The 12,641-nt window shown below is 44.3% G+C and overlaps 1 protein-coding gene and 1 non-coding gene across 7 annotated transcripts; both read left to right on the top strand.

Moving 5' to 3' along the window:
- The first annotated feature begins 534 nt into the window (after positions 1-534).
- Positions 535-11,899, top strand: ZBED3 (zinc finger BED-type containing 3). 6 transcript variants are annotated; one of them, XM_057541781.1, is made up of 5 exons: positions 545-637; positions 1,443-1,514; positions 3,132-3,213; positions 7,172-7,287; positions 7,980-11,899. In XM_057541781.1, the coding sequence occupies exon 5, from the start codon at positions 7,994-7,996 to the stop codon at positions 8,633-8,635; it is 642 nt and encodes a 213-aa protein (XP_057397764.1). In that variant the 5' UTR covers positions 545-637; positions 1,443-1,514; positions 3,132-3,213; positions 7,172-7,287; positions 7,980-7,993; the 3' UTR covers positions 8,636-11,899. The 6 variants fall into 6 exon arrangements, with proteins under 6 accessions (XP_057397762.1, XP_057397760.1, XP_057397764.1 ...); XM_057541777.1 differs by lacking the exon at positions 1,443-1,514 and having other exon boundaries at positions 542-637; XM_057541783.1 differs by lacking the exon at positions 3,132-3,213.
- Positions 5,245-5,382, top strand: LOC114236946 (small nucleolar RNA SNORA47). Its single transcript, XR_003622789.1, has one exon. It is a non-coding gene; the product is annotated as a small nucleolar RNA SNORA47 (small nucleolar RNA).
- Positions 11,900-12,641: the final 742 nt, after the last annotated feature.

Here is a 12,641-nt window from a genome sequence, read left to right as displayed (position 1 = left end):
CCTGCAAGCCAGGACACCAGTGGAGTAGAGCCAAAGCTGCCTGCAGCAGATGTAATTTGCTTGAGAAATGAATGTTTGTTTTTGTAAATTACTGAGTTGTAGGGGTTGTTTGTTACCTAAGCATAATCCACCAAAAGCTGACTGATACACCATGCTAGTGTTACTAAGATTTTAGTGAACACCAATGAGCCCTACCTTTATCTGTCCAGACCTTGATTCAGGGGATTTCTTCTAACGACTTGTGCCATCACACACCTTGAACCTGAAAGGATGAAAATTACACTCAGAGACTCAAGCCCAGGAATCCAGGTCTTGGAAGGTTACTATAAAGATATAAAACAGTAATTCCATTTTTAAAAATCACTAAACTACTGCATCATTTTTTTTTTTAAACCTGGGAAAACACAAGTCTGTCGCTCATGGACCTGGACGGTTCGGGAGTGACTCCCCAGCCCTTTCAACACCATGTCACACGTTTGCATCCCCGCTTTCCACTCCAGGCGCATGAATGGAGCGCTGTGTCTTTAAGGGGGACGCGGCACTGAGGTTTCCGCACAGGACAAAATGTCTGCGAGGATCCTGGAGGGGATCGGCGATCCCAGACACCCAGCCCACCTCCCGCTTCGGGGGTGATGGGGTGAGTGTGGGCTGCGAGACTCGCGGCGGGGCGTGCCCACGGGAGACTGGGGAGTCCCGGGGGACAGGTGAGGGATCGCGGGAAGCTGCCTGGGGGCGGCGGAGTGAGCTGGGACCAGCCCGGGGCCTGGCGGGGGATCGCAGAGCAGCCAGCGCCCCGCAGACGCAGACGCGCAGGCTTGCTAGTGCACGGGGTGCCGGGCGTGCCCTCCGCGGTGGTGGGATTACCGTTATTGTAAAAGATGCACTGGGACCCGGGATTCTGCGTAACGCCGGTTCAGTTTCTTTATGCACCTCATTTTTGCTCCTGCTCTACAGTCTCCCTTCAAAAAAGTTATTCAGGAATATCGAAAGTCATGTGCTCTCCCTTTATTAAAGTTGCCTTATTGCAGTCAGTCCTTTAACAGGGAAAGTGGTTGGCGGCCCTTTCTCTAATTGAGACTTTCTGAATGTTTCCCACTTTGGGGAGAAACCGAATGCAAGCCAGATGCTCAAACAAAGACCCCGATCCCCACCGTGCTCAAACAAAGGAATTTTCTGATCCTTCAGGAACATACAGGAGCAGTTTGCTATAATCACTTACACTAACCTAATGCCCAAAGTTTACCAAGCAAAGTTAGTTTTCCCTCCTTGAAAGAAAAAAAAAAAAAAACTACCTGCTACCATCCGAACTTCTAATTAGCCGAGACTACAAAGATGCGGTGTTTAAGAGAAACTGTTGTAGAAATAGCTTAATAAATTAACATAATTAGGGTAATCATTTTCTGTACTTTTCATTAATGTAATTATTTATATACATTTTTTAGCCAAAAATAGCTTGAGGCAGCTGACAATGAAAGTATACAACAATGTATGCAAAGACCAAGAGCCAAAACCAGGTAATTCTTAATTAAAAAATCTTTGTTACAGAGCTCTTCAAAGTAGGGCAGCTTTAAATCCCCCTAATTCATATTAAATAATGCATCTCACAAGATGAAAATGGATCAACACTCTTCTTTTTAGGAACACATGTATTAAATAAAATAATGTAGGCCTGAAATAAAGGTCCACTTAGGGAAGAAGCTTCACAATTTTCATTAAAAAAAATACATTAATAGAGAGCGTTTCTCAGCCTTTTAGCTAATGGAAGAAGTATCTAAAGTTTTGGCTTATGACATTTAGAGAACATCTCTGATTTACCAGTTAATTAGCTGTGGGTCCAGTACATTTTTTACAGTCCATGTGTAACATTTTTCCAAATTTTTTCACACTTAACCCTTTATTCCCTAACTGAGGTATCCATCCTTTACAGTTTGGAAGCATTTTTACTTCATCTAAGCCTTCAGCCTGGTGACTATAGACTAATTTTTCTGTCTAGATTTGTTTATAAATAATATATGGCAGTAAATTAATATTTCAACAGAGATGGACAGGTAACAGATGAACTGTGGTTTCCTTGATACCTCAGTTGTCAAGGCTAATTATTTGTTTTAATTCTTATATTCTGCTTTGATTAAAGTTACTGGTAGATAAAAATGTTTTTAGTGTTTTCACATAAGTCTGTGTGGATTTGACATTAGGGTGAATTTCTCACCTGAGATCCAGCCAGGCTCAACCTACACATATTTGTTTATAACTCTGCTAGATTAATCCAACTAAAGTGATTAGACTTGACCATGGAAGGACAAATAGAGCTTTCTGTTATTTTTTGAGAACACTGCCTGATTCTTTGACCTTGAGCCTGCCTGATACGTTGTATGTGTACAAGCACAAGTGTAAAATAATAAAATTAACTTTTGTGGGTGGTTTATAGGATGATTCTCAATGTTATAATCATACATTGTATGTATACACTCATATTTACACAAAGTATTCATCCAGGTTCTGATCTCTTCCTTTATTCTCTATACTGGTATTCAGGGAGATCATATTGAGGAATATGGGTTTTAATCTGATAAGTTATTAGAAGAATAAAACTTCTTCAGAGAACATCAAGTGCAGAGGTAATTAATATGAATGTCTTATCTTCCACCAGCTTAGACTTCGTTATCATCCCTTCCAGATAATGGATACTGGAATGAAACTCATCATAGAATTCAGAGGCATCATACCATCAATACTACTCTCTCCTCTTCCAAGAAATAACTAAAGTCTACTTTTTTTTTTCAGCTTTTTCCCCCCTGAAATTGGACTCAAAATTTTCCACTGTTAAATTAATTTCATGCTAGCAGTGCACTTATTTAGCTTCAAGAAATTTTATTTAAAATACGAGCTTGGAAGCCTAATTATACAACTAAAGAACTGGAACTTTATTTATTAGAGTCAGCACGAATGGTGATGTGTTTTAGTGAATGTTGTACCCTGAGCAAGGTGGGGAAGGGAAAGAATGCTTAAGCATGGGTATCTGCATGAACCTTTGTGTTAGGGTCCCCAAGCCCACCCTTCCCCACTCTTCATGAGTGAACATTGCTCTGATCTTTACCATGGGTGTCAGCATCTTGATCTCTCCCCACCAGATGGTAGGCTTCCAGAGGGCAGGGACTATGTGGTGCTCCTCTTGGCATCCTGGGCAGCAAGCACGTGCCTGGCCCTGATCAGGTAGGTACACAAGGAGAGTTTGAATGAAAGAGTGGATGAAGTGAACAGACGTAAATGAAATAATCATTCATTGGCAACTTTCTGGTAGTTTTTAAATTGTTTAAGGAAAATTGAGCTTTTACTTTTCGTTTTCTTCTTGTTAGCTAGCCATACAAGTTAATAGGTGTTCGTTTTGGGGGCAGTACTTGGTAAGGAAGAAATGCATATCACAGGACTCCAGCTAGCTAGGCCTCCCTATCATCTTCTACCTGAGTGATGAGCCACCTATTTTGCGGGAAGATCAACTGAGGAAGTGAAAATAAATTTGGTTGGGGGTGGGGAAGTGGATCTCTGATTCTTTTTAATTTGCTTTTTGTATTTAAAAATTCCCAAGAGAATTCTTCCAACTTAAACTACTTCCTCTATCGAATAACAGAGTATGTTAACGGGAAAAACAGCACTGCCTTTTAGCCACTAAGATCTTCATGTGGGCCTGTTTGAATAGTAAATATTGGGAGCTTCCTTTTGCTCATGCTTTGAATTGATATAGCACTGGCGAGTCCAACAGTGACATCGAGTGCATTATCTGATTTCAGCCACCTATTTATTAGGGGCGGCTAATCTTATCATTTCTCCTGACAGATGGGGAGATAGAGACTCCGGTGAGCTGGGGCTAAGAAACGTAAAGTCAGGCTCATTTCATTTAATGCAGTGTCCCCTGAGTGCCTGCCCTATGCAGGCCCTATGCCGGGGAGATGAGTGAGGTGGGCTGCCCTCCCATGGCGTCCTCCATCTTCCGTCGATATAGAATCTCCTTCTGCTCAGGCAGGGCACAGCGAACCACCCACACTGAGCAAGCTCACACACTGGGATCCCTCCAGGGCCAGATGGCAGTGCACTATGCCCCATGGGACTGTTCCCTCCAGTCTGCAGAGTTAAGGCTGCCTAGGCCTGCCTGAGCTCACATGCTTGAGGATTGTTTTATAAAATTACTTTTTATTTATGTATAGACCCTGCCATATACTTACTCTACCTAAATGTATACACATGATCACATGCATACTTTCTCAGCACCCTTTTTCTTTTCCTTTTGTCTTTACCTCTTCCCCTTCTCCTTTCACACCAGCTGCCACCCTCTCAACCCATCGTGTATCTCATTTTTCTTTATATATATAAAAAATCATTAATCTGTATATCCTATACAGATCTACTTATTGTTTAATGAGAGTGAGATCATATTATACACACTTTTATGCATCTTGCTTTTCTCCCTAAACAGTTCCTCCAGAAATCCCGACAGAGCTCCAAAACATCCTTTTTAATGGCAGCATAATATTCCCTGGGGTGACTACACATTATTTACCCAGCCATTTTCCTGCTGATAGGCATTCTCTTGATTCCAGTTTTTTGCCATTCTAAATAATACTGTGATAAACATCCTAATACATGTTACTTTACATATTGGTACTTTTACTTCTACAGAACAGATTCCCAGGAGTTGGATCCCCAATTATATCTATTTTTAATTAATAGAAATTGCAGATTGCTTTTCCTAAAAGCCTTCACATCTCCACTAGGAATGCATGACCATACCCTTTTCTCTGCCCCCCTTCCAACTTTGGCTGACAGACCTCTTCATTTTTGTTAGTGTGATGGATCTAACATGAGACCTTATTGTTACTTTAATAGCACTTCCCTGAATATAACTGGTGTGCATCTTTTCACAAACTTCCTGGCCATCTGATTTTGCTCTTGGGTCATTTGCCTACTCATGTTTCTTGCCCATTTTTCAATTGGCTTGTTTGTCTTTTTCTTCTCAGTTTTTAAGAGCTCTTTGTATATTAGGGTCGTGGCTGAAGATTCTAAGACTTCTCTTCCAAGCCAAGCTTCTCTCCCTCTGCACCATAGGGATGGTTGAAATGAGCTCAGGGATTGCTTAGCAGACCTAGGAAGGCTCTGCTAGGAATGACTTGTGGCCACAGTTACTGCTGGTCACTCTTTAGAGACTGAGTCTGAACAGAAGACTCTTTTGAGCCAGAATGTGGCTGTGGTCGGAGGGCTGAGAAGGTGAGGCAGTTCTGAACCATGCTGCCTTCCACCGGTTAAGACCTCCGAGAGTGAAGGCTTGCCAGGGCAGAGGAGGTCCCTCTGCCGCCCTCAGAGGGGCAGCACTCTGCTGGCCAACACTTGTGGTGCTGCTTGTCCCTGGCTCAGAGGAGGGCTCCACTAAGTCTAAAGGATTAAGACATCAAAATCAGTGATCACTGCTTCTCATCCCTGTTTTCCACCTTAAGTCTTAGAACAGATGCCACTCCTGTATGTGGCACTCCTCTGGGCATCCCAGATTTTGAAGAAACCCAGAGACATCTTGTAGGGAGGTAAAGCATGACAGTAATTGGTCGCCTCTGGCACTTGTACGGGCACATCAGTCATAATTGCTCTCAGGCTCTGGCAGAGGTAGGAGAGTCTGCAGCAATACAATTTTCAACCCCCAGCTCAAGAAAGCATATCAGAATGCAAAGCAATAGTCTTAATGTTACACAAAAACTTTAAATCTCTTTTTTAACCTCTTTATTGGAGTATAATTGCTTCACAGTGGTGTTAAATCTCGTTTAATTTATAAAGTAAATATAGGCACTCATAATCCTATACTATTCTCTCCACTTTTGTGTATGTCTAGTAATTTTAAAAAAAGGGCACACTCTGGAAAGGTAAGGTTCTAATTTAGAAGGAATGGAATTCTAAAAAAAGAAAAAAGAAATGTAGAAAAAAATTTTAAGTAAAGCTGGATAACAAAAAACATCTCTAAGACTAAAATCTGGTTCTGTTTACTAAACACAATGTTTACTAACCGCCAAAAAGTTATCCTTGAAGGGGGTCTGTAACTCCCCTCCTCATCCCACCACTCCGGCTTTGGGGACTTTAGTGATTTAGTAAATCTCTTGGGGGAAATCTAGCCTTTAATTTCTAAAGACCTTTTATACTAATTATCATGGGTAACCATATTCAAACCAATACCTCATATCAGAAGACATGTAAATAGCTATTTCTTTTGTTAGAAGAGGCCTGGTACTTATTATTTTTTTTGGATGATTCTGGTAAATTCATTCCTTTTTTTTTTTTAATTCAAGAGATATGTTAAATGTCCTGCCTGATCTCAGTGGACTTGCTTGGTGGGAAAAAAAACAAATGAGGTGTAGAAAAGTGTAATGCATCTGTAACAAGACTATTAGCAACTGAATTAAAAGCTTCACTAAATACTATTATTAAAGCAACATATTTTTCCTGTTTTCATCTTTGTCTTAAGTCGTCCCTAGTAGCCTTTAATAAAAGAGATTCTGGAACTTCATCATCTCCACTGCTGCTGGTTCAAAACCTGACAGTAGGAGCCGGCACTGGTTATCTCATTGTCCATTATTCTCCCACCTCGGCCTGAATTTTCCCGATGAAATAAGTTCTCAGGAGAGCGCCAAGTCTGTCATATATTCTTACTATTATTTTTAAACTTTCAAAGCAAATTTGTCTAGAATCACACATTTGACCCTTTGTGAAGTTATTTTTTAAAGAAGAAAATTCACCTTTTCTATCTCCCCCCTCATTTGATAGGTTATAACAGTGGGAAATGTTTTCTTAATAGAAAAGACCTGGCAGTGATAGGCACTGTGTTGTATTCGGATCCCTTTAACGACAGGTATTTGTTGGACAAAGCAGACAGCTATTACTTCTATTTTTCTTCCTTAATTAAGAGAATCCACCAAGCTTTCTGTCTTGCAAATATAGTGTGCGGGCCATTTAGTTGGGATAAGCAATATAGAAAACTAATTTTATTTTATTTTTTATGACTGGAGCACCTATGAGAGGGTCGGCAGAATGAACACCAGAGGGACCTGGCACTATCCAGGATTTCTAGTATCTACTTTCAGGGCTGTTTAATTGAATTTCTTTTACTCCACTGCCTGTCCTCTGAATTTACTCCTAGCACTGCTGATGGTTCTTGAGAACTCAGAAGCCACACTGCAGTGTTTCCACCTGAGAACCCGGGCTGGCTAGAAACCCTGAGGCAATGATAGAGACAGCCCACCGCCTGATTTGAAGGTAAAAGTTTAGAAAACTGCTTTGTATATTGCTGTTTTCTAAATGTGCGTATTTTTAAAACATTTTAATGATTCTCAGTAGTCCATGTTTCTCATAAGCACATCGTTTTTAAAATCACAAAAACAAAGATTTTTACCTTGAAAAAAGTTGTCTCCTTGAAAGCTTTTTGAAAAGCTGCTCAGTCCTAGCACCGCCACCCTTAAAGTCTAAGAAACAAAATTTTCATTCCTGAAACTTTTTTTCCCCACTCCTTTCTTCTGCAACACTTCGAGAAGAATTCAAAAGGGAGCCTTGCTCGTTTTTTTTTTAAAGAGCGTAAAGGAGACTAGTTAAAACTAACATATACATACAGCACTTATTTAGCTTATTCTTATGAGAAGCTTGGCTTCCCAATTTTAGTCTTAGTACTTGTTAGCAAGGGAATCCAATGAATTTCGAAGAAAATTCCTGGTTAAGGAAAGAAGGGCTAGGCATTTTCTACCTTTTTTCCCCCCTGCGGAATCAACGGTTAATACCTACTGAAAAAGAAACGCAAGCATCTACCCAAACTAACCACAGGATTTTTATCAGTAGTGACAGGGAGGCATGGTTTCTTGACAGGCTAACTCTCGTCCTAGAAGTTGTGTGTTGGAGCGTGTGTCCGTGTGCACATGTAATATTGTGGTCGTCTTACCCTGTGTCCCTCGGTGCAGGCGCTGCCTAGAGAATGAGGAGCGACGAGCCGGCCGTGACCATGGAAGAGACGGGCGGGCCGGACGCGGCTGCGGGCCGCCTGGGGGCGCCGTACTCCGAGGCCTGGGGGTACTTCCACCTGGCGCCGGCGCGCCCCGGCCACGCGTCGGGCCCCTGGGCCACCTGCCGGCTGTGCGGGGAGCAGGTGGGCCGCGGCCCGGGCTGGCACGCGGGCACCCCGGCGCTGTGGAAGCACTTGAGGAGCGCGCACCGGAGGGAGCTGGCGGAGAGCAGCGCCCGCCGCTCGCCGCCCGCCGCCCCCGGCCCCGCCGCGGCCGCCGAGGGCGACTGGGCGCGCCTGCTGGAGCAGATGGGCGCGCTGGCCGTGCGCGGCAGCCTGCGGGAGCGCGAGCTGGCGCGGCGCGAGGCGGCCGTGGAGCAGGGCGAGCGCGCCCTGGAGCGCAGGCGGCGGGCGTTGCAGGAGGAGGAGCGCGCGGCGGCCCAGGCGCGCCGGGAGCTGCAGGCCGAGAGGGAGGCGCTGCAGGCGCGGCTGCGGGAAGTGAGCCGCCGGGAGGGCGCCTTGGCCTTGGGCTCGGCCCTGCTGCACACTCCGCTCAAAGAGGAGCCCGAGGGGGACCCCAGGGACGGCTACGTCATCACGAAGGTCTTCCTGTAGGTTTTAGCCGCTCCCACCCCCCACCCCCGGCCAGCGCTACTCAAAAAGTGAGGCCCGCGGACCGGCGTCTTCAGCCTCGCCTGGGAGCGAGATCGCAGGCCCGTTGCCGCTCTGCCGAATCGAAATTGCCAAATGTGGGGTCTTGAGAAGCACTTCGGAGGCCCGGCAGAACCAAAAATCACTCCGTGGTCCTCCGGGGTGCCTGGGAGCGCAAGCTCCAGCGGCCTCCAATGCTGGTGGCGTTTAGTGGCATCCGTGCAGGGGATGGTTTTCCTCTGACTGACTTTGGAATGAGAGCTCCAACAGCCCTGTGAACCTAGATCACCTGGAGCCATGGCCATTTTGTGTCTGGTGACTTTGAAAGGACAGGAGCTTCCTTACACACCAAAGACTATCACACCATGTGCCTGTACACCAGCCAGGGCAACCCAGGGTAGAGGGTGCATGGAAATGAGGATAAAGCATTTTTATCCAAAAAAGAGTTTTCCTCATTTCCTAATGAGTAAACCTTTGATGAGTAGTCTTGGCCCAGCACCAAGTGCTGAACGGGAGACCGTTTAAGTTTCCAAGACTGCTCATTACCCTGTCATTTCTAGTGCCTTAGGAAGGCAGTCCTGGAGAAGCCCTCTTTTCGCTGCCCTCCCCAGCTTGCCCGGCAGTACCAAGCACCCTATCTTACCTCCGCCCTCTTTCTTCCCCTGTTTCAGACCCAGTGGCAGCTGTGCTGTTTCCCCACTTAACTGCCTCACACCCGCCGCCTTACTAGCAAGACATGACCCCATCCCTCCTTGTTGTTAGGAAGGGAGCTTCTGCCCCCACATCTCCACAGTCCTCACTCCTGGGCCAAGGGGAAGGCACCCTCCCATCTGAGGCCACCTCCTCCTCTCATGTTTTCATCCATTCCTCTTCCACCTTTCCTGGGCCCTTCCTCCACTACGTTACCTCTTTTCCTCTGTCTCATTCCCTCCCTTTCTTCAGAGTCTTCCTCTTTAGCAATGCCCCAGTCTTCCTTGGACTGAAAAGAAAGACTCCCCCAGCCTGGATGCTCCCAGCTGAGCCCCCTCTAAGCAAGGAGTGTCGAGCAGTCCTTGCTGCTTATATTTGCTCCCCATTCCTTACTCCTTCGCTCGTGGTCAGCTTTGCATGCTACACTGGACTCTTAAGAAGCCGCTACAGTCTCACAATGGCTGAATATGATGATTTATTTTCAGCCTTCATTTTGCTTAATCTCTCCCTTCTTGAAATTTTTCCTTTGGTAGATGGAACTTGCTTTTCCTCCAGAGAATTCCTTTTCCTGATGTAGACTGGTTTCCAAACGGTTTTTCTTCAAGTCTCTTTTTTCCTCATTTTTCTGAGAATTTGAAAATGTTCAAGCATCCAGAAAAAGTTGAAAAGCTAGTACAATGAATACCCACATATACCCTCCACCTAAACAGTTGTTAACATTTTTTTTTCTCCCCTCCCTCCCTCCCTTCCTCCCCTAGTTGTTAACATTTTTGCCATATTTATTTTTCTTCCCTCCACCCCAAACATGCATGGCATTTCATCCCTAAAGTATTTCAGCATGTTTATCCCAATAGCCTCTAAGATAGAGTCCTTAATTGAAATTCCCTAATTGTCCCAAGAGTGTCTTTTTCTCTTTTCTAAAAAACAGGGCCCAGTTAAGATTCATACATTACTTCTGATTATAACTCTAGTCTCTTTTAGTCTAGAACAGCCCCCTTACTATTTTTTTTTCCATGACATTTAACTTTTTAAAAAGTCCCGGCCATCTTATGTATGTCTTATAGACATCCTGTATTCTGGATTTATCTGATTGTTTCCTTAGGCCAATTTATGTACCCAATCTTGGTTCATCTATACCCGTAGAGGTACAATAATCACCTCTGTGCCAGCGACTCCTGACTACCTCCAGCCTTGAGTGTTCTTCCGGCTCTGTCCTTCATGGCCAGTCCCCTGCAGCATGTCTCCACCTCTACTTGCATATCTTGCCACAGGAGATGGTAGGGGTAATTCTATTCAACTCTGCATCTCCACCCCTGACCCAATAACTAATAACTACTGGGCTCTTAAAATGTATCAGGTACATTTACATGTATTATCTCACTTTATTTCCACAGCAGCTCCTTGGGGGGCGGGTATTAATACTATGCCCATTTTACAGCTAAGGAAACTGAGAGAGGGGTTAAGTGGCTTGTACGAGATTACAGCTAGTAAGTAGTTGAGTTGGGTTCCAAATCCAGTCTCTACCTGCAGATGCCATGCTCCCAGCTGCCGTACTGTTGGCCTTGTTACTCAGTCACTGGAGCTGACACCTGTTTCATTCCTAACTCCAACTCCAGGTAGTACCATCAGTGACATTAACATGTACTGAGCACTCACCATGCCAGAGCTGTGCTAAAATGCTTCACAAGAATAACTAACTGCCTACTATGCAGCAACCCCGTGATATAATTACTCTTACACCCATTTTGTAGAGGAGAAGAGACAGGCTCAGGGGAACTAAGTAATGTCACGGCAGAGTGGGATATGAGCACCATTCTCACTGAATCCTAGGCCCCTGATCTATTGAGTCTATTTCTACAAAGTGTCACAGCTGTCTTCCTTCTGATGCCACCTGCTCAGCTCAGGCCCCATTTATTATTCATCTGGGATTCATCTTCCCATCCTTGTGTTCCCACACTGTCCCCTACTTGGCCAAAGGAACTGTCCTAAGCTGACATTGATTATATCACATTTCCTGCTCAAAGGACCCCCAAGATCACCCATCATCTACAAGCTATAGCTTTGTGGCTTGACATTCAAGTCTCCTCTACCCCTGTGCCAGTCTTATCTGTCCCTTCCCCTACACATGCTGTATGCTTTGGCCCAATTGGACTCCTTGTTCTTCTGACATGCCCTGGTCTTGGCATCTCTGTACCTCAGTTTGCCTTTCCTCCACTTAAAAAGCCCCTTCAATTTCTAAGTATGAAAAATCCCACCCATTTTCTAAGACCTAGCTCAAATTCGACTGCCTACATGAAGCTTTCCTGGATTCCTCATCATTCAGAGATGATTCTTTACTTCTCTGGACTCTCAGCATTTTGTATCTCAAAACCCTTAGAAAGGCCATCTAGCGTGTGGCTCTGTGGGTTCCTGTCTTACCTCCCTTGCCTGAGCCCTTGGGAGTTAAGGATAGAGTTCACTCATCCTTCTACTCCCACAGTGACTTGCCTGTAACAGCTGCTCAATAAATATTTGAGGCACTGAACTCAATGTCTTTAAGATTTTCACAAGTCTTCTCAAATTATTAATATAATTATTCATTTATCTTTAATCCTCTAAGTAGAATTCCTAACAGAAAACAATAGCCTAAAAGGAAGTAGCAGTAAATTTTTAAAAGCTGTTTAGTCGGGCTTCCCTGGTGGCGCAGTGGTTGAGAATCTGCCTGCTAATGCAGGGGACACGGGTTCGAGCCCTGGCCTGGGAAGATCCCACATGCCGCAGAGCGGCTGGGCCCGTGAGCCACAACTGCTGAGCCTGCGCGTCTGGAGCCTGTGCTCCGCAACGAGAGAGGCCCGCGCATCGCGATGAAGAGTGGCCCCCGCTTGCCACAACTGGAGAAAGCCCTCGCACAGAAACGATGACCCAACACAGCCAAAATCAATCAATCAATCAATCAATCAAAACATACGCATCTGATTCAAGATCCTCATTAAAAAAAAAAAAAAAAAAAAAAAAAAAAAAAAGCTGTTTAGTCAATAAAGATTTAATAAGTGTCAGTTATTGGGCTGTTTGGTTTGAATCCAATCACCTAGTATGTCATTATCAGGAACACTTTTCTTAAAATTATTTTCTTCACTACACAATTAATAAAAATGCAATGCCCCACTCTACGAAGAAAAGCTGAAAAAAAATCCCCCGAAGTCCTGTCACCTTAGACTACTATTAACATTTTAATGTATTTTATTCTTTTGTCTCTTGCAATTTTTGTATTACTCTAATAATAGTATGATCTTTCTTTTAA

This window comes from Balaenoptera acutorostrata, chromosome 2, assembly GCF_949987535.1.
Source record: "Balaenoptera acutorostrata chromosome 2, mBalAcu1.1, whole genome shotgun sequence".
NCBI classification, from domain to species: domain Eukaryota; kingdom Metazoa; phylum Chordata; class Mammalia; order Artiodactyla; family Balaenopteridae; genus Balaenoptera; species Balaenoptera acutorostrata.
Note: the sequence above shows the minus strand (reverse complement) of the source record. Positions and strands in the feature narration are given on the sequence as shown.